At 36.0% G+C, this 25,749-nt stretch overlaps 1 protein-coding gene across 11 annotated transcripts in view; it reads right to left on the bottom strand.

Annotated features, from left to right (window-relative positions):
• Positions 1-7,739: 7,739 nt before the first annotated feature.
• LOC126338177 (uncharacterized) overlaps positions 7,740-25,749 on the bottom strand; it is a 116,891-nt gene continuing 98,881 nt past the window's right edge. For all 11 annotated transcript variants that reach the window (XM_050001533.1, XM_050001534.1, XM_050001529.1 and 8 more), the window contains 2 exons: positions 19,057-19,133; positions 7,740-9,252 (listed from right to left, as the gene is read on the bottom strand). In XM_050001533.1, the coding sequence (XP_049857490.1) occupies positions 8,245-9,252; positions 19,057-19,133 (1,085 nt within the window). In that variant the 3' untranslated portion in view covers positions 7,740-8,244. The remainder of the gene's footprint in view (positions 9,253-19,056; positions 19,134-25,749) is intronic.

Raw genomic sequence — 25,749 nt, 5'->3', positions numbered from 1 at the left:
TTTATCCCAATTAGTGGAAGGAATTGAAAGAGGATCGAAGTAGGAAGTGTAATTTTGACAGTAATGTGTTTTGTGTTCCTTCAGTAACAAGTGATGTTAGTTGTGCCATGGAATCTATTCATTGTGTTCAATCTTTACCTCACAACATGAGTAATCAGAGTAATACTATAATACTTGTAAAATTGATAAAACCTTGTGAACCCAGTGTGGATGTAGCATTTGATGAAATTGAAAGTGATCTTTTGCGTGAAGTGTCTGACAACAGAGAGGATGATTCAGATTTTGGGTGTCCTTACATTAAAATCACTGAGTAGGCAACTGTTTGACTGATACAGGTAGTCATATTTATGGTATATCTGTACAATTTAGGGACAAGATCATGTATAGTAAGAATTTTGTAGGAATGTCCATTGCAGGTGTAAAGATAAGAGGAACTACTGCCAAGGAAAGCAGATTCGTAAAATTTCAGGTACTTTTTACTTTTAGTATAGAAGACAAGACTTTGAACATGGATGCATAGTGATCCTTTGGCAGAAAATATGCACTATATTTCCAGGTTCTTACAACTATATAATTATGTTTTGTAATAAATTTGTGCTTTAGAATTTGATATATATACACTGTAGGGCTAAATGAGTATGTCCTTTAACAGTTTTGAAATGGGACAATGCCATTAAACATCTAGTAACAAGTCTCTTATCTTAGAATGCTGTTAGTGTTAAATATTATTATTGTTCATGTGTACTCTGTAGAGAATAATTAAATTTAATTGTCATGAACTCTTTTTGGGTAAAGTCATGGGTCTTGTGGTAAATTGAGTGAAGACTTGTTTTATTAATATGTACTGTAAATATTAGGAATAGTATCTTAAAGTTTCATATGTGTACACTTGTGAATCCATTCTGATGTGAACCCTGTATACTTATTTTTTCAATATAGATAAGCAAAACATATGCCTTGTGATGTCAGGGAGGTATTGAACAGCATACTTAGAACACAAAACAATGCTCCAGGATTCAATGTGAAAGCTAGACACGAAGTTACCTATCCGTTGGAGCGTGTGATGAGAAGTCTAGAAAGGAAACTGAAAGATGTGGATGGATCCACTCCCACACTCCTGTATGGCTGCACCCTTGCTGGTCCAATCAACTTACAAGAGATCATAGGTGCTGGGTAAGGTACTCAAGCATCTTTCAACTACACCAGTCAAGTGACTGAAATTTGTAAATTGTTAGCCAAGAAATTATCCTATATGAAAAATTCGTGGTACTATTTGTTTAGAAAAGTACTCACTGCTATGGACAGTGTTATTTCACATAAATGAGTTTTTTTTTTTAAGTAGGGGAATTAACTTCCCAATACATTATGTAACTATAAATAATGCTGTGGAAGGTTGATGTTCTATGACTGATGATTATTATGTTCAACACAGAAATGTGTAAACCTAAAAAATTCATGAGTACATTCTATGAACCATGCTGTAAATAATTATCAGAATCTGATAAAATTAGGCACTGTTAGGTTAGTAGCGATAAATTTCAATGAATTTTCTTATCTCAACACTCAGTATTTCTTTCTTTTATCAATTGTATATGAACCTTCTAGTCTTCTACGTACGTAGTTTAGTTAGTATGAACAATTACCAAGTAGTGTGGAAGACATTTACAATTGTGATCATAAATCGAGTATGGACAGTATAACATTTCTAATTTCACACACTGATTTTGGTCCTCAAGCTACTTGATTATATCATCGTTCAAAGCTAGTTATGACTATAATTATGTGTGTGTATCCTGAGTACTGCATTATTCTATCTCATTGGAACTTGAGTTGTGTGTGAATTCATGCTTAACTCAGTTTGGGTATACCTGTACATCGCTTTACATATGATTTAACTTATTAATGTATGATTATGGACTACATTCATTTTGTTGTGACAAAAAAATTTCTGCAGGTGTGTACCTAGTGTGATTTGGATTCATGGGTTGGTCCCTACATTGTAAGCATAAGCCCTAATATACTTTTTAATTATTTTCTCCTTTCATGAGTCAACATATCCTTATATTCTCTGGTTTATGTGGATGATTGATTTTGTGCTATACTCCTACTTGTGACTGAGTGTATTTTTCTGGTCTGTGCCCTTTGTCGTGAGTTTTTCAAGTTGGCTCACTCGTAGTACACTTAGGCTCTGAATTTTTCCTATTTTTTGATGATCTTGAAGGTGTGACTTTATAGATGTAAACTTGAAATTCGTATTTTAGTAATTTACATTGTGTCTGCATTTATTTCTATAGTTTAGTGTTGTGGTGTTGTAGTTTTGACTTTGTATCATTTGTCTTGTGACAGAATGTTTCACAGATCTGAAAATCTGAATGCCATGTCTTCATATATGTGTAGATTATGACTTGTATAGTAGGTATTTTTCTTACATTTTATGTTATGTATCAGATACTTCTTTATATCTGTATTCTATCTTTTTGGCATCATTTTGTACTCCATTTGGCAAATCTTATAGAAGGTCACAAAATATTGGAAACACATTGTTTCAATACTATGTGAGGGGGATATTGTAATGGGACATCCTCCTCTAGCATTACTTTTCCTGAACAGTAGTTGTCAATACCAGTATTATTTTTCAAATTTTGAACAGGTCAGTATTATCCCAGCTGTTTTTCCGAAAACTTTCATATAATTTTATACACAATATGCTATATTTCAAGCTAAAATTTATGAAAAGGAATTTCTTTTTTTTTTTCGATGTTACAATCAATAAGGACTATCTCTGAATGTATAGTTAATTTTTTTTTCAAAACAGTTGAAATTATCAATTATTTGGGACACTTAAAATTTATGTTATTAATTACATGATCTAGTATTGTTTATTATGTTTATCTCTCGATTCATTTATGAAATAATAATCAAAACTAATAGAAATTCACCAGTCAAGAAAAATTGTGCACCGTTTGGAATATGGTTATTACCCATGCCTTGGACATGATTGGACGTATTTTTGTATTATGGGTGAACAATGCAATTTCAGCTTTGTTAATGTGAAAATTCAAAAGACTGTGTGATATAATAAAATGTGACAAAATAAATTAACTTAAAAACAAGAACAAAAAACTTCAAAACTGTTTAGATCAATTCAGCCATGAGGATCTAAAATGTGAGGATTTCAGCTCCAAGAATCAGATCCCTAGACAAGAAGAATTGGAGCCAACTCTAAAGTAAATTAAAAAGTTTATTGTAATCTAACTCCTGTCAAATCTTCAGAAAAGACAATGGAGGAGGGAAGATTTATCAAACTTCCCATTGTGAGGGCTTTTGTTTCTTCAATGTAATCACAATTTTGGCTCTGTGAACAGGGAAATCAGACAACTAAACATAATTTACTCGCCACAATCATATACTAATTTGATTCAGTCCTCAAGAAGAAAGACAGGATTCAGAATCTCTGCTGAAAGTTCTTCTTAATTGAAATTAAAAGTTATATAACTGCATCTTAGTTCATTGATAGTGTGGTGAAAAACACTTTCTTGCTGCAAATGAACAACACAGGAATGCCTCACATTCCAGCAGAAATAGTATATAATAGAAAAATTCCTGTATGAGACAAGATGATCCAGAATGTGCACAATTTTGTTACACACATTCTGTATGAATACAGAACATTTTATGAAGAAATGCTAGTGACACCAGCAACATTTACTGCAGAGTACAGTGAAATTGAAGGATGATAATGACTTTCAGAATAAATTTCATAGATAATGCTTTGAAAACCTGTGACTAGTGTACACATTTCCTGTATATATCATATTATGAATGTTGAGCAAACTATCCATCCTGTTGTGGTTCTTCCTTGTTTAAGACTTTAGTTGGTGCAGAATAAGGAACACACTTCCGACCCATTATCCAAGAGAATGGAATCATCTAAAATTGTTTAGTGTTACTTATTGTGGTTCCCATTAATAACATAACATTCCCCTTAAGAAGCATTATTAAAAGTCACTTATCTGTGAATGATTTACCTTTGTGTCACTTGTCCTCTACCAGTACCAAATGTCTTTGTTGAGTATAGAACCAAGAGACTGGTGAAATTGGTAGAATGTCCTGCAATTGAAATTTTTTTAAAAGTCATTCTGCACTGGTTTTAGTTGTCCTTGTTATCATTTTACTATCATTCTGTCACATCTTTATCTACATCTACACTCCACAAGCCCATTATGATGTAGGGTGGTGGGTACAACTAATATTTCCTCCCTTCCTTGTTCTAATCATGAAAATTACATGGGAAGAACAACTCTTGGTAAGCCTTTTATTTTCCCGCCATGGCCATGTAGTAATATCTTGTTTGACTGTTCATGAAATGTCTGTGTTCATAATTTTAACAAGAAACTTCTCCACCCCCCACCCCACCCCCAAGAACCATGGACCTGGATAAACTGATTAAACCAGAGGTTGACAGGAATGGGGGAAAGAAATACAGTACAAGAAGAATGGGTAGCTTTGAGAGATGAAGTAGTGAAGGCACCAGAGGATCAAGTAGGTAAAAAGACAGGGCTAGTAGAAATCCTTGGGTAAGAGAAGAAATATTGAATTCAATTGGTGAAAGGAGAAAATATAAAAACACAGTAAATGAAGCAGGCAAAAAGGAATACAAACATCTCAAAAATGAGATTGACAGGAAGTGCAAAATGGCTAAGCAGGGATGTCTAGAGGACAAATGTACGGATGTAGAGGCTTATCTCACTAGGGGCAAGATAGATACTGCCTACAGGAAAATTAAAGATACCTTTGGAGAAAAGAGAACCACTTGTATGAACATCAAGAGCTCAGATGGAAACCTAGTTTTAAGCAAAGAAGGGAAAGCAGAGAGGTGGAAGGAATATATAGAGGGTCTACACAAGGGCAATGTACTGGAGGACAATATTATGGAAATGGAAGAGGGTGTAGATGAAGATGAATTGGGAGATACGATACTGCATGAAGAGTTTGACAGAGCACTGAAAGACCTGAGTCGAAACAAGGCCTCCGGTGTAGACAACATTCCATTGGAACTACTGACGGCCTTGGGAGAGCCAGTCCTGACAAAACTCTACCATCTGGTGAGCAAGATGTATGATAAAGGCGAAATACCCTCAGACTTCAAGAAGAATATAATAATTCCAATCCCAAAGAAAGCAGGTGCTGACAGATGTGAAAATTACTGAACAATCAGTTTAATAAGTCACGGATGCAAAATACTAACGTGAATTCTTTACAGACGAATGGAAAAACATTGTGCCTATCTACCGGCGCTTTCCCGCTTGGTAAGTCCTATATATATATCACAATAATCAATTTTAACATTCCCATTAGATACTCTCGAAGTTGCTTTTACCTCTGGTGATTTCATCTCATGGAGATCTGTCAGCTATGAAGTTCTGAAATCATTTGTATTTCATTCACTGATTGGCACTGTGTAACTGTATCAATGGCTTATTTAAGTTAAGTAATTTGGCATCAACCTGGCTACTGCTATCCACAACACTCTGAATCACATGGATGAACAGAGTGGGCTAGTTTCACAAGCTCTCTTTTTTTGCAGAAGCAATGCTTATTCTTACATAGAAGTTTCTTGTTCTCCAAAAAGGTCATAATACTTGGACATAAAGTATGTTTCATAATTTAACACAAGACTGACATCAGCAACACAAATAGAATAGAAGCGTGGTGAGTCACTGGGCGAGACATGTATTGTCATCGCAATAAGGTCATGCAAATCTGTCCAATCTCTTGCATGCCAGCCTTCTACAAACAGCTGTGACTCCTGGAACAACTTCAGCATGTTTATTGCTGCAAAAACGCAAACAGATTTATCCTGCTTCATGAAATACAAGGCCTCACACACGTCTGCACACCCAAGAGGAATTCAAATATCTTCATCAGACTGTTCTTCCTCAACCACCCTACTGCCTCAATCACCTTCTGACTTCCATCTGCTTCGCCATATGAAGGACCACTCCATGGGAAATAGTACATGTTTGATGAGGAGGTTACTGATGCAGCAAGACATTGGCTCTGAAATGGAGCAGCAGAGTGGTATTATGTGGACATAAAGGCCCTTGAGTAAGATGGAATAAGGCCATCGCATTGACTGCAGATTATGTTGAAAAACTGGATTTTGTAGCCAAAAGAGTGGGGAATAATGTGGTGTATTGGAATCCTGAATAAAATCAATCTGTTTTCAGAAAAAAATGTGTTGCATTACTTATTGATGACCCCTCCTATCTGAGAATGACACTGTGACTTTATTTATACCATTCTCTGGTGGCTCTGAATTTGAGGGTATCTGTTCTGGAATATCCTCCCATTTCGTCTCTAAACTCATGCTAGACATGCTTACTGTGCATGGTGTGGAGCTACAAAGCCACCAGTAGGATCTCTGAGCAGTTGGGAGGTTATTGTTGGACAACATTCCTCATCTGCCCTAATTTCCTTTGGGCTCTGCAAACAGTACAGCTAGTATACAATGCAGAGGAAATATAAACAACGTGGAAGACACCTTCCAACATTTATAAATTCTGGTAAATGAGGTGTCAGTCTTCCAGATCCCACGATACATTCGAAAACATGACCTGACAGGTGCAACAGAAAAAGACATAAGCATGTTGGCACACTTGACAAACTGTCATTCAATTATATTACCAAGGTGTCAAGAAGAAAAGTCATAAGTGACTGGGAAAATGAGTTTCAGAATAATAAACTAAGTTTAGAAAGGTGAATGGTCTGGCCATAGAAAACCCCTTTCTAGTCACTGAGATGGAAGGAAACGGCTTTATAATCAGGTACTACACAGGACGATCATCGCTAACTCTTTTGGTGGTAAGACCCAATAATATCCATGGTTTGCAGTCTGCCATTATTGATGTTGCACATGTTACAGATTGTTTTTTATTCTTTGGCAAAGAGAGAATGCTAGAATTACTACTCAATTTAGATAACAGTGAGGTGAGTGTAGATAAGTTTCAGAAGTTTCGTGTATTGTTGAAACTACTGTTCAAATATTTAGGAAGTAGATTTTAATGTGTATGAGTGGCTGATTTAATCTTTCTTTCCCTCAGAAACCACCTAGATGAGGGTATTTGACTGATACTTTTTTGTTTTATTATTTAGTATTTTACTACTTTTAATATATATTTTATACAAAAGTAATTGAAATTTAGAGTTTCAGTTTATGCATTCAAATGCTTCCCGCATCAAGAACATCATGACTATCTTCATTTAAAAGCTTAATTCAAGAATCCTTTGTCTGTCTCTGTGCTTTTCATATAATGTATCTCAACACATAAATCATTAATCTTGACATTAATTTTATTTTGTGGTTTTGACACACCAGAAATATAAAGGTTTGTTGTTTGAATGCTGAGTATTTTCTGCTAGATGTTAATTCATAGTACAGTTTGTTTCATAGCAGAATGTCTCCTTCAAGAGACTCAAAATTAATTGTTACTCTACGTTTCATCTGAGGAGCTCATGAAGGGTGATGTTTCAGGACTGGGCATTATATCTTAATTTCAAATTATATGTTATAGTTTTAATCTCCAAACTTCTTTGTGTTTATTAATAAACTAGCTTTGCATTGCTAATGCATCTATACATTTTATTTCTGCTCATTTCTAATAGTAACCAGAAGTTTAATAAGGTCAGCAATGTTATGAGATGGAATGAAAGTAAATATTGTTGTGTACTAAACTATCTTTTATACTGACAAAATAATGTATTTATTACCAAAATGCATAAATACACATTTTATTGTCTACATAGAGCAACCATACTGAAAATTGCATTTCACCTCAATGATTTTTAGAGAATAGCTTACAGCAGTAACAAATTAGCAGTGATAAAATTAAATGCAAAATTACAAATAAATTATGTGACATTGTGATAGACAGGGAAATGCTAGCATTTCTCAACAAAGGTTGAACCTGAATGAATGATATGTATGTAGGAAAAAGCCATAACTCACAACACTTAAAAAATATTTGTGCTTTGGGCACTTTCAACACAAATGCAACAGCCACTTCGACAGAATGACACCCAAAAAACCTCTGAAAGAGTACACTCTACATCCAGTTCCAGCAAACCACTGAGAAGAATCTTAACTTACAATAAAGAGAACAACAACCAAACACACTTAGAAAAGTAACACATCTCTGTCAGTGTCTTAAATGGGATGTATTTTCAGTTCTTGAAACAATTCTGCTATTCTTCTTCTGAAGCTGGCACTTCTTCTATTTCTGGCTTCTCAGAGGGAGCTGGGGTCTCGGGCGAGGTAGGCTCCTCCACGACGGGTTCAGGACCCTGGTCTACTTGCTCCTCTTCTGCTGGCTTGCTCTCTGTCTGATCACCAGCAGGCTGTGCCTCCTCTTCTGCAGTATCTGCTACTACGTCAGGTACTACCTTTTTTCGAGGCATGTCCTCGTCTACACCAGCCCATATATCTTCTATATCCTCTTCCTTTGCAGGTTCACTCTCCTCTGCTTTCTTTTTTGCCTCTTCTTCTTCTTGCTTTCTTCTGGCTTCTTCTTCCTCTGCCTTTATCCTTGCTTCCTCTTCCTCTTTTTTCTTGGCTTCTTCTTCTGCCTTCTTTCTGGCTTCCTCTTCTTCTGCTTTTCTCCTGGCTTCTTCTTCTTCTTCTTCTGCCTTTCTTTTAGCTTCCTCCTCCTCTGCTTTTCTCTTTGCTTCCTCCTCTTCTGCTTTTCTCTTGGCTTCCTCTTCTGCCTTCTTTTTAGCTTCTTCTTCTGCTTTTCTCTTGGCTTCCTCTTCTGCCTTTTTCTTTGCTTCTTCTTCTGCCTTCTTTTTAGCTTCTTCCTCAGCCTTCTTCTTGGCTTCCTCTTCTGCCTTCTTCTTGGCTTCCTCTTCTGCCTTCTTCTTGGCTTCCTCTTCTGCCTTCTTCTTGGCTTCTTCTTCTGCCTTCTTCTTGGCTTCTTCTTCTGCTTTCCTCTTGGCCTCCTCTTCTGCTTTCCTCTTGGCCTCCTCTTCTGCCTTCTTCTTTACTTCTTCCTCCAGCTTCTTTTGTACTTGCTCAGATTGTGATTCACCATCGGTAGCTGATTCACCTTCCTTATCTCGTTCTTCAGCAGCAGATGCAAGTCGTGCATCTTCTCTCTTTTGCTTGTTTTTGCGATTCTCCTCTAGGGCAGCTGTGTGCATGTTGAAATTTGCTGTGGCTATCGCTGCAGAGGCCAGTGCCTCTGCATATTCCTTACCCTGCAACAATAACAGTTTCTGTGACACAAGGTGTACCATGTAAGATGTTACTCACAGTAAAACTCTAATATCTTTTAATCCTTAAATCCAAAACTATGATCTCTGCCCTGCTTCAGAACATTATTTTACAATCTTTTCTATTTTCGTATGATGTTTCAGATATTTCAGCTTTACTACCATTCAATCATTTATACATTCATTCATTCATGTTCCAAACATCCCATCAAGATGGAGAACTGTCAGGGATGTGGAACAAGTGACGGAAACTTAAACAATACACTCTATTAACAATAAAAATTGCTAAACTGCTTAATAGTACTTGTACTTACACTAGCTAAATGTAATGTATTAAATTAGCAGGAGGGCCATTACTTTTAAAAAAGCTGCTACTCTCTCAATTATATTAATGATTTCTTGCTGTAACTGTCCATTAGATATTAGTATCTAACTTTATCAAAAAACATTTTCATTAATCCTCAGAAATTCAACCAATTTTAAAAACTGAATTTTAGTTATTTTCTAGCTGCAGTACTATTAGCATATTTGTACAGTTACCTAGAAATGTTTTAAATATTGGTGAATAATGCAGCTCAATAAAGCTAATTTTTATGTCTATTTACACAATTGTGCATTTACTAATATTGTGCTGTTTCAATATCCATAAAATTATATTCAAAATATAGCTCATCCTTTACATTGTTATGACTGCATTTTGAGCTTGTATAGTGATTAGATGGTAGAGGGTAAAAACTGTGGAGGAAAACAGAGACTGGAATTCATCCAGCAAATAACTGAGGACATAGGTTGCAAGTGTTATTCTGAGATGAAGAGGTTGGCAGAAGAGAGGAATTCTTAGCAGGCCACATCAAACAATTTAGAAGACTGATGGCTCAAAAACAAAGAGTGATCATGAACTAGTTTCATCTCCATTTTTGTAGCAATAAGCAATACTGCTTATTAAATAATTTCAGAATCAAATTATTCAGTCCAGTGAGGAGAATCAACTTGGATAAATTCAAGTGTCCAATTCCAACATTCAGACACTAACAGTTGTCAGCGTTTGTCAAATAACCTTATTTATAGAGAGGTTTGTGGGACACAGATATGGAGGTGCTGCTCACTTATCCACACCGAAGAGAGCATAGTCAATATCTGCAATCATCTTGGTTAGAATGTTTCACACACAGCCTGTCTGACTACTAAATGTTAGTATCAATCATTCATCGTGTTTCATAGGTACTAGCCATCAAGAGAATTTCCAGGGATGAGGAATGAATCAAGAGAGCCTTTACATTAACAAAAGACAGTAAATCATAGAACTTAATCTGTGTACTCTATTAAAAATAAATTATTACACTATTCCTTAATACAATCTAAAATTAAGCAAATAAACTAGAAAGAAACCTTTTACTTTTAAGAAAGTTGCTGCCTCCTCAGTTATACTGTGTATATTTCTGCTATTAATAGCTTCATATTTATTTGATTAAAATAGCATTTTTCAATGAAAATTTGCACCAACATCACTAAACTCTTGAGTCCTGTGTCCAGTACGTTACTGCCTGTCATGCACCTTTACAATGAATGCTACTGCTTGCCACATAACTAATCACTGAATCTAGGGATTCAGATAATTGGTAAAAAGTCATTAATGATGTACATTTTCAATGTTATTTTGAACTGGTAGAAATATCCAATTTCTTGTTTTATGTTAAGACAGAAGCTTGTTGAATATCTCACCACCAGATTCCATTCTGAACTCTTGATAAGGAGGCAACACCTAAACCAACATTATTTTTCCGTCACGTATTGTGACTGATCACAATAGCTGACACTGGTTTTTATTAATCAGTAACAAAAACCATCATGATCATCATCATCATGGTCTTCTTCTTCTTCCCTTCAAGGAGCTGTTGCCTGTTCCGAACTCACAAACAAAATTATTCCCATCTTTTTTATGTCTCCCATCATCTCCTTTCTCATTTGGCTTGTAGTCCAGGATCTAAGGAATTCTGTGACCTGGCATTCTCATAAGGTATTGTCTCCAATATTCACAATATTTTTAATTTTTTCATTCATGTTGAAAATATTTAATTCTGTTCTAACATCTTCATTTCTAATCATGTCTCTTCTTGTGCAGCCCTTTATCTTTCTTACAAACCTCATCTCTGCTGTTTGAATTTTGTTTTCTTGAATTTTTTAACCTAGCTGTCACTTCCATAGGATAACACAGGGACAGCCACTACTTTATAAACTTTCATGATGGTCTCTTTTTGGACCTTACGGCTCAATGTTCTACTAATGGTACCACAGACAGCTTGGAATTTGTATATTTTATTTTCAGTATCAGAATCAAAATCAAAACTTATAGCATACCCTAAATAAGAGATTTGAGACACTTTTTCTAAAACTGAATTATACAAAACAGTTTTGATTTGACTGGATATATTCCTGGAAATGCCATTATTTTTGTTTTATTACTAGAAATTTTGGAGTTGTACTTCTTGCAAATATTGTTCAGCTGGTATACTGCTGTTCGGAGTTCATCTTCATTCTTTTAAATAATAACAATGTCATCAGCAAACAAAATGACATTCAAATATTCCTCATTCATTACCTTTATCCCTTTGTCTACTTTATATTTCCATGTAAATATTAGAAAGGGTAGGTGATAGTTCACACGCTTCTCTAACACCTTGGTTAAAAACTGTTTCTTCTAACTGACTCTGTCCGTGTCTATTACAAAGCACATAGTGTTGTAAAGATTTTGCACTACCACTATTATGTGATAAGGATATCCACATTCAGACTTAATTTTCCATAGGTTATCATGGCTCACAGGGCAAAATCCTTCTCAAGGTTGATAAAGGCCATATGGGTTTCTATATTAATTTCTCTGTGTTTTTCTATAATGGTTTTAATTACAAACACATTGTCTGTAGATGAATGATCTTATCTAAATTCATTTTGTTCTTCATTGTAAAATTACTGGCTAACCCACAAAGAGCCTCGGATACAGGACTGGATCAACTGATGACAAAAGCCATTAAGGAGTAAATGTATCAAGAAGTGAGCATATGAATTCGAAGATCCTTAAAAATGCGTCTGTGAGATGTACACTCATCTACTTTACACGATATTCTTACTGTTCACTTCTGCTGGTTTATTTATTTTAGGTGAACCGGTAAGGAGAAAGGAAAGCATCACTGGTCTGGCGACAGATCTGTCAGCCACACCTGACTGACTGGCAAGCCATCCTCAGCCAGTGACATCATCTGGATGTGGTACAGAGGGGTGTGGGATCAGCATGCTGCTCTCCTGACTGCTGTTGAGTTGGCAGACCTGCTGCCACTATTTCTCAATAAAGTAGCTCCTCAATTGCCAACATGAGGCTGAATGGACTCCATCACATTCCTCACACAAATGAAAAATCCCCATTAGTACTGAGAATCGAACCTGGGTCCCCTGCATTGCAGTCAGACACACTGACCCCTCAGCTACATCTACGTCTACATCTACATCTATACTCTGCAAACGACCACGAAGTGCTAGCAGAGGGTATGTCCCATTGTACCAGTTACTAGGGTTGTTCCCATTCAGTGCACATATAGAACACAGGAAGAATGATAGCCTGAAAGCCTCTGTGTCTACAATCATTATTCTAATCTTACCCTCACAATCTGTATGTGAGTGATACATTTGGGGTTGTTGTATATTCCTAGACTCGTCATTTAAAGCTGGTTCTTGAAAATTTGTTATCAGATAGTTTACGCCTATCTTCAATAGTCTTCTAGTTCAGTTCCTCCAGTGACACTCTCCCACAGATCAGACAAACCTGTGACCATTCATGCTGCCCTTCTCCAAATACATTCAATATCCCTTATTAGTGCTATTTGGTATGAGTCCCGCACACTTGACCAGTATTCTAGAACCAGTCACTTGAGTTATTTGTAAGCAATCTCCTTTGTAGACTGATTGCACTTGCTCAGTACTCTACTAATAAACTGAAATCTACTCCTTACCTTACCCACAACTGAACTATGTGATCATTCCATTTCATATCCCTACAGGGTGTTGGGAGTGTGAGTCAAATGAAAACTTTGAATATTTTTTTTAAATATTATTTATTGTGTAGAAGTGGTACAAAGCTGTATCACTTTTCAACATAATCTCCCCAATGCTCAATGCAAGTCCTCCAGTGTTTACAAAGTGCATAAATTCCTTTAGAAAAAAATTCTTTTGGTAGTCCGTGCAACCACTTCATGCACCACGTGGCGTAGCTCTTCATCAGAATTGAACTTCTTTCCTCCCATAGTGTCTGTGAGTGGTCTAAAGGTATGGAAATCACTTGGAACAAGGTCTGGTGAGTATGGTCAATGAGGAAGACACTCAAAATGCAGGTCTGTGATGATTGCCACTGTTGCACAGGCAGTGTGGGGCCTTGCATTATCATGTTGCAAAAAGACCCCTGCTGACAGCAGTCCACATTGCTTTGATTTGATTGCAGCCCACAGATGATTTTTTAGGAGATCTGTGTATCATGCACTGGTGACAGTGGTCCCTCTAGGCATGTAATGCTCCAAAATGACATCTTTTGTGTCCCAAAAGAGAGTCAGCATAACCTTCCCTGCTGAAGGTTCTTTTCGAAACTTCTTTGGTTTTGGTGATGAGGAATGGCGCTATTCCTTGCTTGCACTCTTCATTTGCAGTTCGTGGAAGTGAACCCAGGTTTCGTCCCTACTAACAATTCTTGCAAGGAAGCCATCACCTTCTTGTTCAAAGTGCTAAAGAAGTTCTTCAAAAGCATCAACACGTCGTTCTCTCATTTCAGGAATAAGCTGCCGGGGCACCCATCTTGCAGACACTTTGTGAAACTGGAGCATATCATGCACAATGTGGTGCGCTGACCCATGACTAATCTGTAAACATGCTGCAATGTCATTCAGTGTCAGCTCGGCGGTGTTCCTTCACTATGGCTTCAACTACTGTGATGTTCTGTGGAGTCACAACTCATTGTGCCTGACCTGGATGAGGAGCATCTTCCACTGAAGTCACACCATTTGCGAACTTCCTACTCCATTCATAGACTTGCTGCTGTGACAAACATGCATCACCCTACTGAACCTTCATTCATCGATGAATTTCAATTGGTTTCAAACCTTCACTACGCAAAAACTGAATAGCAGAACGCTGCTCTTCCCTGGTGCAAGTCGCAAGTGGGGCAGCCATCTTTATACTGATACTGCAATGGTATGTGTGCATCTGCACTATGCTGCCACATACAGGCCATTCTGTACACTGTTTGTAGCACACTTACCAACTTACAGGAAAACGGCACGAAATTTTGATTTGTTATTACAAATTTAAGGTTTTCATTTGACTCACTCTTGTACATCCAGATATTTGTATGAGTTGGCCCATTCCAACAGTCACTCATTGATATTATAGTCATAGATACTACGTTTTTTTATTTTTTTTTATTTTGTGCAGTGCACAGTTTTACATTTCAGAATGTTTAAAGCAAGCTGCCAATATTTGCACTACTTAGAGACCTTATCAAGATCTGACTGGATAATTATGCACCTTCTTTCAGACAATACTTCATTGTATATAACTGCATCATCTGTAAAAAGTCTCAGCTTACTATTAATATTTTCTGCAAAGTCATTAATATACAACATGAACAGCAAGGGTCCCAACACACTTCCCTGGGACACACATGAAGCAGATTCTACATCTGACGATGACTCTACATCCAAGATAACATGCTGCACCCTCCATACCAGAAAGTCCTAAATCCAGTCGCAAATTTCACTTGACATCCCATATGATCATACTTTTGACAATAAGCATAGGTGTGGTGCTGAGTCAAATACTTTCTGGAAATCAAGAAATACTGCATCTACCTGACTGCCTTGATACAAAGCTTTCAGTATGTCACATGAGAAAAGTGCAATCACAAAGGTCAGTGTTTCCAGGATCCATGCTGGTTGGCATTGAGGAGGTCATTCTGTTCAAGATACCTCACTGTGTTTGAGATCAGAATACATTCTAAGATTCAATAACAAATCAATGCCAAGATATTGGACAGTAGTTTTGTGGATCACTTCAACCACTCTTCTTGTAGAGTGATGTGATCTGTGCTCTTTTTCAAGAACTGGGCATGGTTTTTTGTTCAAGGGATCTACAATAGATTATAGTTAGAATAAGAGCTAACTCAGCCACAAATTCAGCATAGGATCTGTCAGGAATTCCATCAGGCCCTGAAGCTTTGTTTAATTTTAACGATTTCTGCTGTTTCTCAACATCACCAACACTATTAGTTATTTCACTCATCTTTTTAGTGGTACAAGGATTAAATTTAATCATAGGTGCACTGCTCAGAATGTAATTTCATAAGACAGCGAATATGCAAAATACAAGGCGTGATAAAAATGTAGTTAGTAATTTTATTAGAAACTAAGTAATAAGCCTATATGGAGTTTGATTTAATCTCCTTTAAAGTACTGTCCTTGGCTAGTGATGCATTTATCCCAATGTTGTATCCATGACTGGAAGCATTTATAGCAGGCTTCTTTTAAAAGGATGTTCAGTTGCTCTTTTGTGGCAATCTCAATATCCAGAATGGTGTCAAAATATTTTCCTTTAAGCACTGTTTTAATTTTTTAGTAGGAGTGAGAAGTCACATGGTGCTAAATCTCTTGAGTAAGGTGAATGTGGACAGAACAGAACAATTTTTCCTGCTAAAAAGTTGCAAATTGAAAGCAGGGTGTGGCACAGCACATTGTCATGATAAACAAGGAACTCATTGGCCCATTTTTCTGGCCTCTTTCTTTGTACACCATTTTTCAAATGTTGCAGTACACCCTTGTGTTGCTCCCATTGGAATGAACTTGATCACACCAAGCTCTCAATATTTAAAAAAAGAAACAATAAGCATGAGTTTGATCTTTGATTTTGACTGACATGCACTTTTTAGGGTGAGGACATTCACTAGTTTTCCATTGAGATTTCTGAATTTTCATCTCATGGTCATACCCATAGGCCCAAGTTTTATCTCAAGTTACAGTTTTAACATGAAACCCAAATCGGAACAAAGACAAACATTCAACTCCATGCAAGCTGACACACAATTTTTCCTCTGTTCATCACTCAAAAGTGAACAAATTATGCACTGATTTGTCTCATTTGCAAATTATCAGTTAAAATATTTTGCACAGACGTATATGAGATGCCAAGTTCTTTGGTAAGTTCTTGAATAGTTATCTGCCTGTCTGAACAAACGATTTTTGCCACTTTTTGCACATTTTCTTCTGTTTTTGAGGTTAACAGACATCCCAAACATTGCTTGTCTTCTACTGACTTATTTCTGCTTTTAAATCACTCATACCATTTGTAAACAGTCTTCAGAGTCACAGTATTATTACCATCCACCAATTTCAACATTTCGTGATTTTATTTGGTACTTTTTTGCAATGTGAAACAGAGCTTAACTTTCACACATTGTTTGAAATCCACGGCGCACCACAGACGCAGTAAACACAACCCCACTCTAGTGCCCCTGGGTGCAGAACATGTTCCAACTTGATGCTGCCTGTCTCAATGGATTAAGCTATCAGACAGATTACATCAAATGGTTGTAGCATCAGCAGCTGCTGCTAAAAGAAATTCATTTGCCACATTTTTTTATCAAACCTCATAAGCCAACACTCTTGTCTTTGGATCAACACAATGAAAGATGCTTGTAGGGGCAAAACACTTATAATTCAGCTTCTTGATTATTCTATCTTTGTTTTGACTGCATTTTAACTGGACTCCAAGGAATTTTACACAATGTGTTTCATTTAGTGTATTATCAATAATATCTACTTCTGGTGCTAACAGTTCTTTATAACTGATTTGAAATTGCCTAATATGATTCGTTGTGATATTAAGAGAAAATGTTAGCTGTGAACCCCTTATAGAAGCAATCAGCTGACATCCAAGATGTGTCTGGTAACGTTGACTTGCAGGACACTTTATTAGTATGCTTGAGTCAACATCACAGTTTTTGAATTGTCTTTTAAAGTAACTGGAAGATCAAATATGTAGGTTACAAACAAGAGTGGGCCCAGTATCAATCTTTGTAGTACTCCACATGCAATTTACTTCTCCAAAGTGTGATAACAGAAAATTATGACTAGGCCTAATCCACTCATACTGGCAATATGGGAATTAGTTGTAAATTACCTTATATATTAGGTTGGTGCATAAATTCATAGCATTTTTGTTTTGCATGTTGCTGTTCCTGTTGTTATGGGTTTAATTATCAATTGTTAATTTTTTATTGGTAGTTCAAGTGGAGAAAAATCTGAACATTTCTGACATATTCTTCTTTTTGGGTTCAATAGAGGGATGAGAGCAGTGAAGGATGCCAGAACATTTGTGCCTTTTATGGGAATAATGTCACTGGACAAAACACAGCAAGGAAATGGTTTTACCGTTTTAAGGAGGATCATTTGGACATTAGTGACTCTCCAAATTCAGGTAAACTTTGGTGTTTGATGGAGATTGTTTAAATGCATTAATCCAGGATCCACATTAGTGTACTCAAGGACTGGCAAATGTGGTGAATTGTGATCATTTCACTATCACGTGACATTTGCCTGCAATGGGGAGGTTCAAAAATCAGGTATGTGGGTACCACATGCTCTATGCCAAATCACAGAAATCCGCAGGTGGCCATATACTCTTATCTGCTGGTCATCATCAGTTGACTCATGAGCAACACTGACCATTTCTACACTGTATCACTACTAGTGATGAGCAGTGGTCTTTATGCTAATATAAGGGAAAGAAAGGAATGGCTGAGACCAAACATAGCAGCAACTCCCTGTACAAAGACATGCATGCATTCACAAAAGATAATGTTATGCATCTGATAGAAGAGCGATGGTGTGGTGCACTTTGAATTGCTTCCCAAGTGTGCAACCATTGCTGCTGACATTTATTGCCAATAACTGAGATGTCTTGCAGATGCAATCCATGAACAATGACCAAGAAGACTGTGTGAAGTGATGCTACTCCACATTAATGCACACATTCTGCCAGACTGACAAAAAATTATTTACAGGAGTTGGGTTGGGAAGTCATTCCACACACACCTTATTCGCTTGATCTTGTGCCTCCATATTTTCAATTTTTCCACACTCTGTTTAATAACCTTCAAGAAACTTCCTTTCTTGATGAAAATGCACTGCAAACATGGCTCGATGTTTTTTTTTTCTTTTTTTCTTTTTTTTTTTGCCTCAAAACCATGTGATTTCTACAGCTGTGAATGAAAAAGTTACCCAAGTGTTGGCAGATTGCTGTAAATAGTGAAGGAGAATACATTATTGATGACTAAAGCTTGTCTTATGTGTATCTGTTGGGTTTATTGGACTTGTGCAAAAACATTACGAACTTATACACAAGTCTAATAGATGTTTTCATATGTTACAAGACAAACAGCAACTGTGAAAACATCCACTGCTCCTTTCTTCCACTATTCAGGTACTGCTCTTATCTAATACTCCAAACAATGATTTTATGGAACTTCACATGTAAACCAGTCCATTGTTTATTTACTGGCAAAATGATGTCATATCAATACATTTTTTCTGCAATATGTGTTAGTATACATAATCAAATTCATCAAACATCTACAAGCATGTTCAGATTATTTATCCCTCATGACATTTACCACATAATTTTTACATTATTTTGTGCAGCTGCCAATACACTTTTCTTTAAAATCATTTTCTAAAGCTTTTCAAATGTCTTACTTACAGGGTCATTTGTTGGTCTGTAGTAACCACTATTCACAGGTCTTGGACCTCTGGCAATACGAGATTCCCCAGGAAGCACTGTAGGAAATAAAAAATTCATCAGCAATTTTTCTTCAAACATTTATGTGCAACATTAATAAGAGAATTTTTTTAATATATGAAGAATTACACAAAGTGCAATAATTTTAAGCCATAAAATTTTAGAAAAAACATAAGACTCATTTGAAAACTTCGAATATTTCCAAATTTCACCCTTATTGTTGTAGTCCTTTGTTGTTATTATTTTAGAAAACATACATGTAAGATATGTTATTTGACATTCTGAATTACATAGTGTTAGAACATTAGCTTTGATCTTAATTTGTAGTATGGTTTCCTCTGCCTAAACAAGGACATTAAATTTAAAATTTACCTAGGCAACTGAAAATCCAGTTTTATTTCAATATGGATTAGAATTTTATATTTTCTGCTACTAAGGCAAACTCGGTAAATGCAGAAATTATATTTACAGCTTTAGAAATGGTATTATTTGTTATGGTTGAATTTCATATGCTTATTTTAAATTCTTTATACAATAATGCCATTATGAGAGATTTAATGTTTTTTTTCTGTGAATATTGTTACATACTATAGGTAAAATATTAGAAAGATAGCACAAGAAGATCACAAACAGAAACACATAAAAAATCCGGGGCTGAAGGAAGGTTTTTTACTAAGCCAAAATACTGGTACATTTACATCTACATCTAATGTGGAATTATGAGAGAATCCTTGTAAAGACAAGATGTAGCTCTTCAGTTGTGCAGATTACACTTGTACCCTTTCCAGTAGCTTGAAAAGTAGATACCTTGCAATAAAATATAGGTAAAAGATGGTGCTACTACTATTCCCCCTGAAGATTTCAAGTAATATTTCACTTACACTTTTCCTGCCATTTTTTGAAGTATGTGTTTTTACAGTCTATATTGGCAGAATATTATTTACACAAGACATGGTACTTGTTGCCATTCAGCTTGTCTATCAACATAAGAAATAGTCTTCCTTATTTGCAACAGTTGACTACTCATTCCATATTCTCATGTTTCACCCAGTTGATAATTCTTGTCCTGTGTTGTACCCTTTGACTATGTCAATCTTTTATACTGTCCTCATTTTCTATGGACCTATACTTTTCTACTTATGTCTTATTTTAATTTATTCATTTATTACATTAAGTATCTGTTCTTTCAGAATACATTAAGTTTCCATGCCAGCATACTTACATGACACTACTCTTTTGTCAATCTTCACTTATGTACATCAGACTTAACAAACATTTGCCTGGTTTGTTACCTAGATCTTTCTTTAACATTAGTCCCTAACTGTAGTTTTGGAGTTACTATCTCATCTATTGCCCTTCTACATGCAATTTCATTCTCTTATATGCTCAGAAAATGCAGGTACACGAACTTACCAAAATGATGGAAATACCTGAAAGGACATTACTCATATAATACTGGTCCTTCTTGAATTTGTTGTAGAGATGTAGATAATTTCACAATAGATGCTTAAATCCTTTAAATTATTTACAGAGGAATTTTTGTAATATATCCCGGAGTAGTATTAAATAATGTAACTGTTACTAGTAGGCTTGCCCTACTAGCACCATTTCAGATTTAACAGCTTGAAGTATGCAGCCCAACATATAAGCTGCTTTTGGCATACTTCATACATAGACCTGATTTATTGTTCAGTAAAGGATAATGAATTATCTAACAAACCTGTCACTGGGTCATATCACATAGTTTCAATACAGTCACTATCGTGCTAAACATCCTTGGTGATAATCTGAGGGTTTGACATTGCCACCTAGCCAACGATGTTCCTCTTTGATTCCTGAGAACTGGTTTCTGTTTGAATGTGGTGACTGAGAAGTAACCTTAACTGATGGTGTCATGTCAGTAGCTGTGAGTGTCATCATTACCCAGATTACAGTAGTGCTTCAAACACAGTGGTCTTGCCTATTCTTAATACCACAAAACACATCCAATGATCTGCTTCTTCTTAATGCCTGTTGAAGTTAACTAAACAAAAGTTTAATTTCCTGGTGCTTTTGTACTGCAAAAATAATCAGCTAATGATCTGAACAACTGAACTGCAGAAGTAGAGAGCAGGATCTGTAGAGTCTTTGCAGATTTTGTGTTGCATGATTTCAGCATGAACAATTATAGAGATTACTTTGTACTTATCATTCAGTCTTCTAGAACCTTTATGTTAAAAAAAAGCTTTGGTCAGCATCACAAAAAAATTAAAAATTATTGAGGTCTGATATTGATTAGAAACCACCATGTTTGCTCCACATGGAAGAATATCATGTAATCACTGAGATATTTTGCTGGTTGTGTGAAAATTTGAGAGCTTGCTTGGGAATTGTGAAATTTGTATAAATGAGTTTCCAGGGCCAATTAAGCTCAATTGGAAAAAGCGGCAGTCACTTTTGAAGCTGAAGGCAAAGTGCATAGCAAGAAGATATTTATATGTTAGTCCAAAACCAAATTCTGTACAGTCAAAAAGAAAAAGTGCATTCCATTTAGTCTCTATTTTTTTCCATAGATTTCTTCACTGATCTAGACTGTTCAACAATTTAAAATGATGTATCAGTAAGGAAGATTACAGACAGAGGAAAGTAATTTTTATGTGTTTTGTTATATAAATATTTTCATTTTTGAAGGTATTGGAGCAAGGAACTTAAAATAAATGAATGATATATGTTTCAAATGTGGTGAATGAGGAGAAGAGACGTACACTTGTTAATATATGTAATCAAATTTTTCACCACCGAAGCCATGAAATGCATTAAATTAGAGGGGAAAAAATTATGGGCACCTGTGAGCTGCATCCCTCTGTAGAGTACATGCAACAAGAGCCATTTTACTTTATGTATATTTGGCTGTCAAGGTAAAACTTTGCTTGTAGTGATAATCTTTGCATTACATGCAATGAATGTGGCTTTTATTTTGCAAAAGCATATTTTATGTCAACTGTTAACACATTTTGTAGTTTGCACTCCCCATTTCAACTCAGCAAAAGCTGCCGATAAGTTATTTAACATTTTTTTTAACCATACAAATACAGGTATTAATGACACATCATACAATTTGCCCTTTGCATACTATCTTACATCAGAACTATACTCGGTGTCTGGTGCCATTCACTAAATATTGACAATGCTCTCATTAACTATGGTACTCTGCATATGTAAGGCTCGGTTTTTTCCATGCACAAATATCTTAAAAGAACTGCAGATATGGCAGTCTAGTACAGTACTACCATCTTTTTTGTTTTGTGGGGAATTGGCTAATTAAGTTTAGTTACATAAAAGTTCTGTAATGGTATTAACTAAACCACTAATTGACATTAAACACATGCTGCATTTATTACTTGCCCAAGATGCTGTAAATAAAAGTTAAGTACTCACCATAGTTGTAATGAGGCAGATGATGTAGGGGTCTTGATCTGGATACCATTTTCATCAATACACATAGAGTATCTTTTCTTAAATTAAAAAAGTTTATAAAAAATCACAGTTTTCAAAAATTCAAAAAGTTAATGCACAAAAACAGTAAATTATGTCATGCTCCAAAAAGTACATTTTACATCAGTCATTCTAATGACTGAAAAGATGTACGGCAGTAACCACCGGTAGGATGAAAGGGGGCATGCGCTAAAGAATGTATCAGGGATAAAAAAAACACAACAGTGTGAGACTGAAGCAACCGAAGATTTTATTGACAGATCTGTAGGTGGACAGATAGGTTTAACAGTGTGTTATGTGTAAAAGATAGAGAGAAGAAAATTTTAGCGGCGCACACACCAACTGAGCTCAGGCCGATGCAACCTGCTCAGCCTCAGGGCCTGCAAGGAGAAGTCACACAGTGAACAGAGGCTAGCAAAGTGGAACCTAAGTGTGATTCTCTACTTGCCCTGGTAACCTGTCACTCTGCTCCTGTACCATTCCAACTTTTTAGGGACATACTTCCTCCTTTTTTCAAGAAGTAATTTTTCATTGCATAAATTACTCAGGTAATTGGTAATTATTTATTTTTTGTCATTTACATGCAGATTGTTTTATGTTTTCCTTAATTATCTTAACTCACAGTGACAGTATGTCAAAAAAGTTGTGGGAAGAAACAATATAATTTTTCTTCCACAAAACCTATTCTATGCCACATTAAATAGTCTGTTTCTTTTGGCATCTAAGATCATGTCGCACCAAATACAATAATCAATTATCTCTGTCTCTCATTTTTCTTATAATAAAAATAACAGCTGTCTGTGATATCTGCCAGACTTCACTTCCTAATAATATTGTATCCAAATTATCATTGTACTGAGCTGAAACATACAAAGAAGTGGTGCCGCTCCTGGATTTCATTATAGCCTAAAGCAATAAAGTAAAGAGAAAAAGAATCACTTACCAAATAATGTAAATGGAACTACTGCACTTATGGCAGTGTATTTTATTATCAAACAAATATTCGGAAATAATGAAATTGCTGGCTATTTGAAAGTCAGACAAGGAAAGTCATAGACAGATGAATAAGATTACTCCAAGTCTATCTGAAGCACAGTGTTTGACTCTACAGTTCCAGAATGTGAAAAAACTTATACCTAGATTTCACAAATAGGCATTTAGAGAACACTATTTTTAGTAGTATGAGGAATGCAACAAACTTTTACTCGTTAAAGTGGATAACACTATGGCATCCCCAACTTCATATGCGTTTCTGGTAGTTTTAGCCAGAAACTGAATGCTGTGGCTGCTGTGAGCATACAGTGAAAATTTTTAAAAAATGCTGTCGATATTTTGGGCTAATGAAGTTAAGTTCAATAGCATTATGTAAAATCACATGTATGTATCTTTTTGATGGAAATGATTTCCCAAATATTGTACTGCTGTGACACTCCAAGGTGATGGGTCTGACATATGAATTCACCACAAAAGATGATGAGAAAATACTACATGCAACAAAGGTTTGCTTCATAATTATTGTAGAAATTTCATAAACATCTGCACACATGATTTGAACAAACCCAAAATATTGAAAACATACAGCATTAAAATAACCAGAGAGCTAAAACCTCTTGTGCTGAGCAATCACAGCAGAAAAGCAATGAATTGACACACAAAATGAGTTGTTATGGACAGAAGAGGTCTTTGTAACACTAACTTTGATGCGTAGTGCCCTAACGTTTATGTTACAAACCAGCAGGAATACTGATCTGTTGATTTCTAGTATGTGCTTTTTGAAAGTTAAATGCTCAAATACTTTATAAAAACAAAATTTATGAAATAATATTGTATCATTTTACTTTATATGAGAAACGGAAAATTGTGCTATCTTTTATATAATAATGGTACATCTGTTTTTGAGAACAAGTAGTAAGTGAGATTTTGATGGGGCAGTAAGCTTTTAATGCCAGTTAAGAGACTCAACTCATAAAAGAACCTAGTTCAGTTACATGTTGTTGTTGTTGTTGTTGTTGTGGTCTTCAGTCCTGAGACTGGTTTGATGCAGCTCTCCATGCTACTCTATCCTGTGCAAGCTTCTTCATCTCCCAGTACCTACTGCAACCTACATCCTTCTGAATCTGCTTAGTGTACTCATCTCTCGGTCTCCCTCTACGATTTTTACCCTCCACACTGCCCTCCAATGCTAAATTTGTGATCCCTTGATGCCTCAAAACATGTCCTACCAACCGATCCCTTCTTCTAGTCAAGTTGTGCCACAAACTTCTCTTCTCCCCAATCCTATTCAATACCTCCTCATTAGTTACGTGATCTATCCACCTTATCTTCAGTATTCTTCTGTAGCACCACATTTCGAAAGCTTCTATTCTCTTCTTGTCCAAACTAGTTATCGTCCATGTTTCACTTCCATACATGGCTACACTCCAAACAAATATTTTCAGAAATGACTTCCTGACACTTAAATCTATATTCGATGTTAACAAATTTCTCTTCTTCAGAAACGCTTTCCTTGCCATTGCCAGTCTACATTTTATATCCTCTCTACTTCGACCATCATCAGTTATTTTACTTCCTAAATAGCAAAACTCCTTTACTACTTTAAGTGTCTCATTTCCTAATCTAATTCCCTCAGCATCACCCGATTTAATTGGACTACATTCCATTATCCTCGTTTTGCTTTTGTTGATGTTCATCTTATATCCTCCTTTCAAGACACTGTCCATTCCGTTCAACTGCTCTTCCAAGTCCTTTGCCGTCTCTGACAGAATTACAATGTCATCGGCGAACCTCAAAGTTTTTACTTCGTCTCCATGAATTTTAATACCTACTCCAAATTTTTCTTTTGTTTCCTTTACTGCTTGCTCAATATACAGATTGAATAACATCGGGGAGAGGCTACAACCCTGTCTCACTCCTTTCCCAACCACTGCTTCCCTTTCATGCCCCTCGACTCTTATGACTGCCATCTGGTTTCTGTACAAATTGTAAATAGCCTTTCGCTCCCTGTATTTTACCCCTGCCACCTTTAGAATTTGAAAAAGAGTATTCCAGCCAACATTGTCAAAAGCTTTCTCTAAGTCTACAAATGCTAGAAACGTAGGTTTGCCTTTTCTTAATCTTTCTTCTAAGATAAGTCATAAGGTCAGTATTGCCTCACGTGTTCCAACATTTCGACGGAATCCA

Source organism: Schistocerca gregaria, chromosome 1 (assembly GCF_023897955.1).
Source record: "Schistocerca gregaria isolate iqSchGreg1 chromosome 1, iqSchGreg1.2, whole genome shotgun sequence".
In the NCBI taxonomy this organism is placed as follows: Eukaryota; Metazoa; Arthropoda; class Insecta; order Orthoptera; family Acrididae; genus Schistocerca; species Schistocerca gregaria.
Note: the sequence above shows the minus strand (reverse complement) of the source record. Positions and strands in the feature narration are given on the sequence as shown.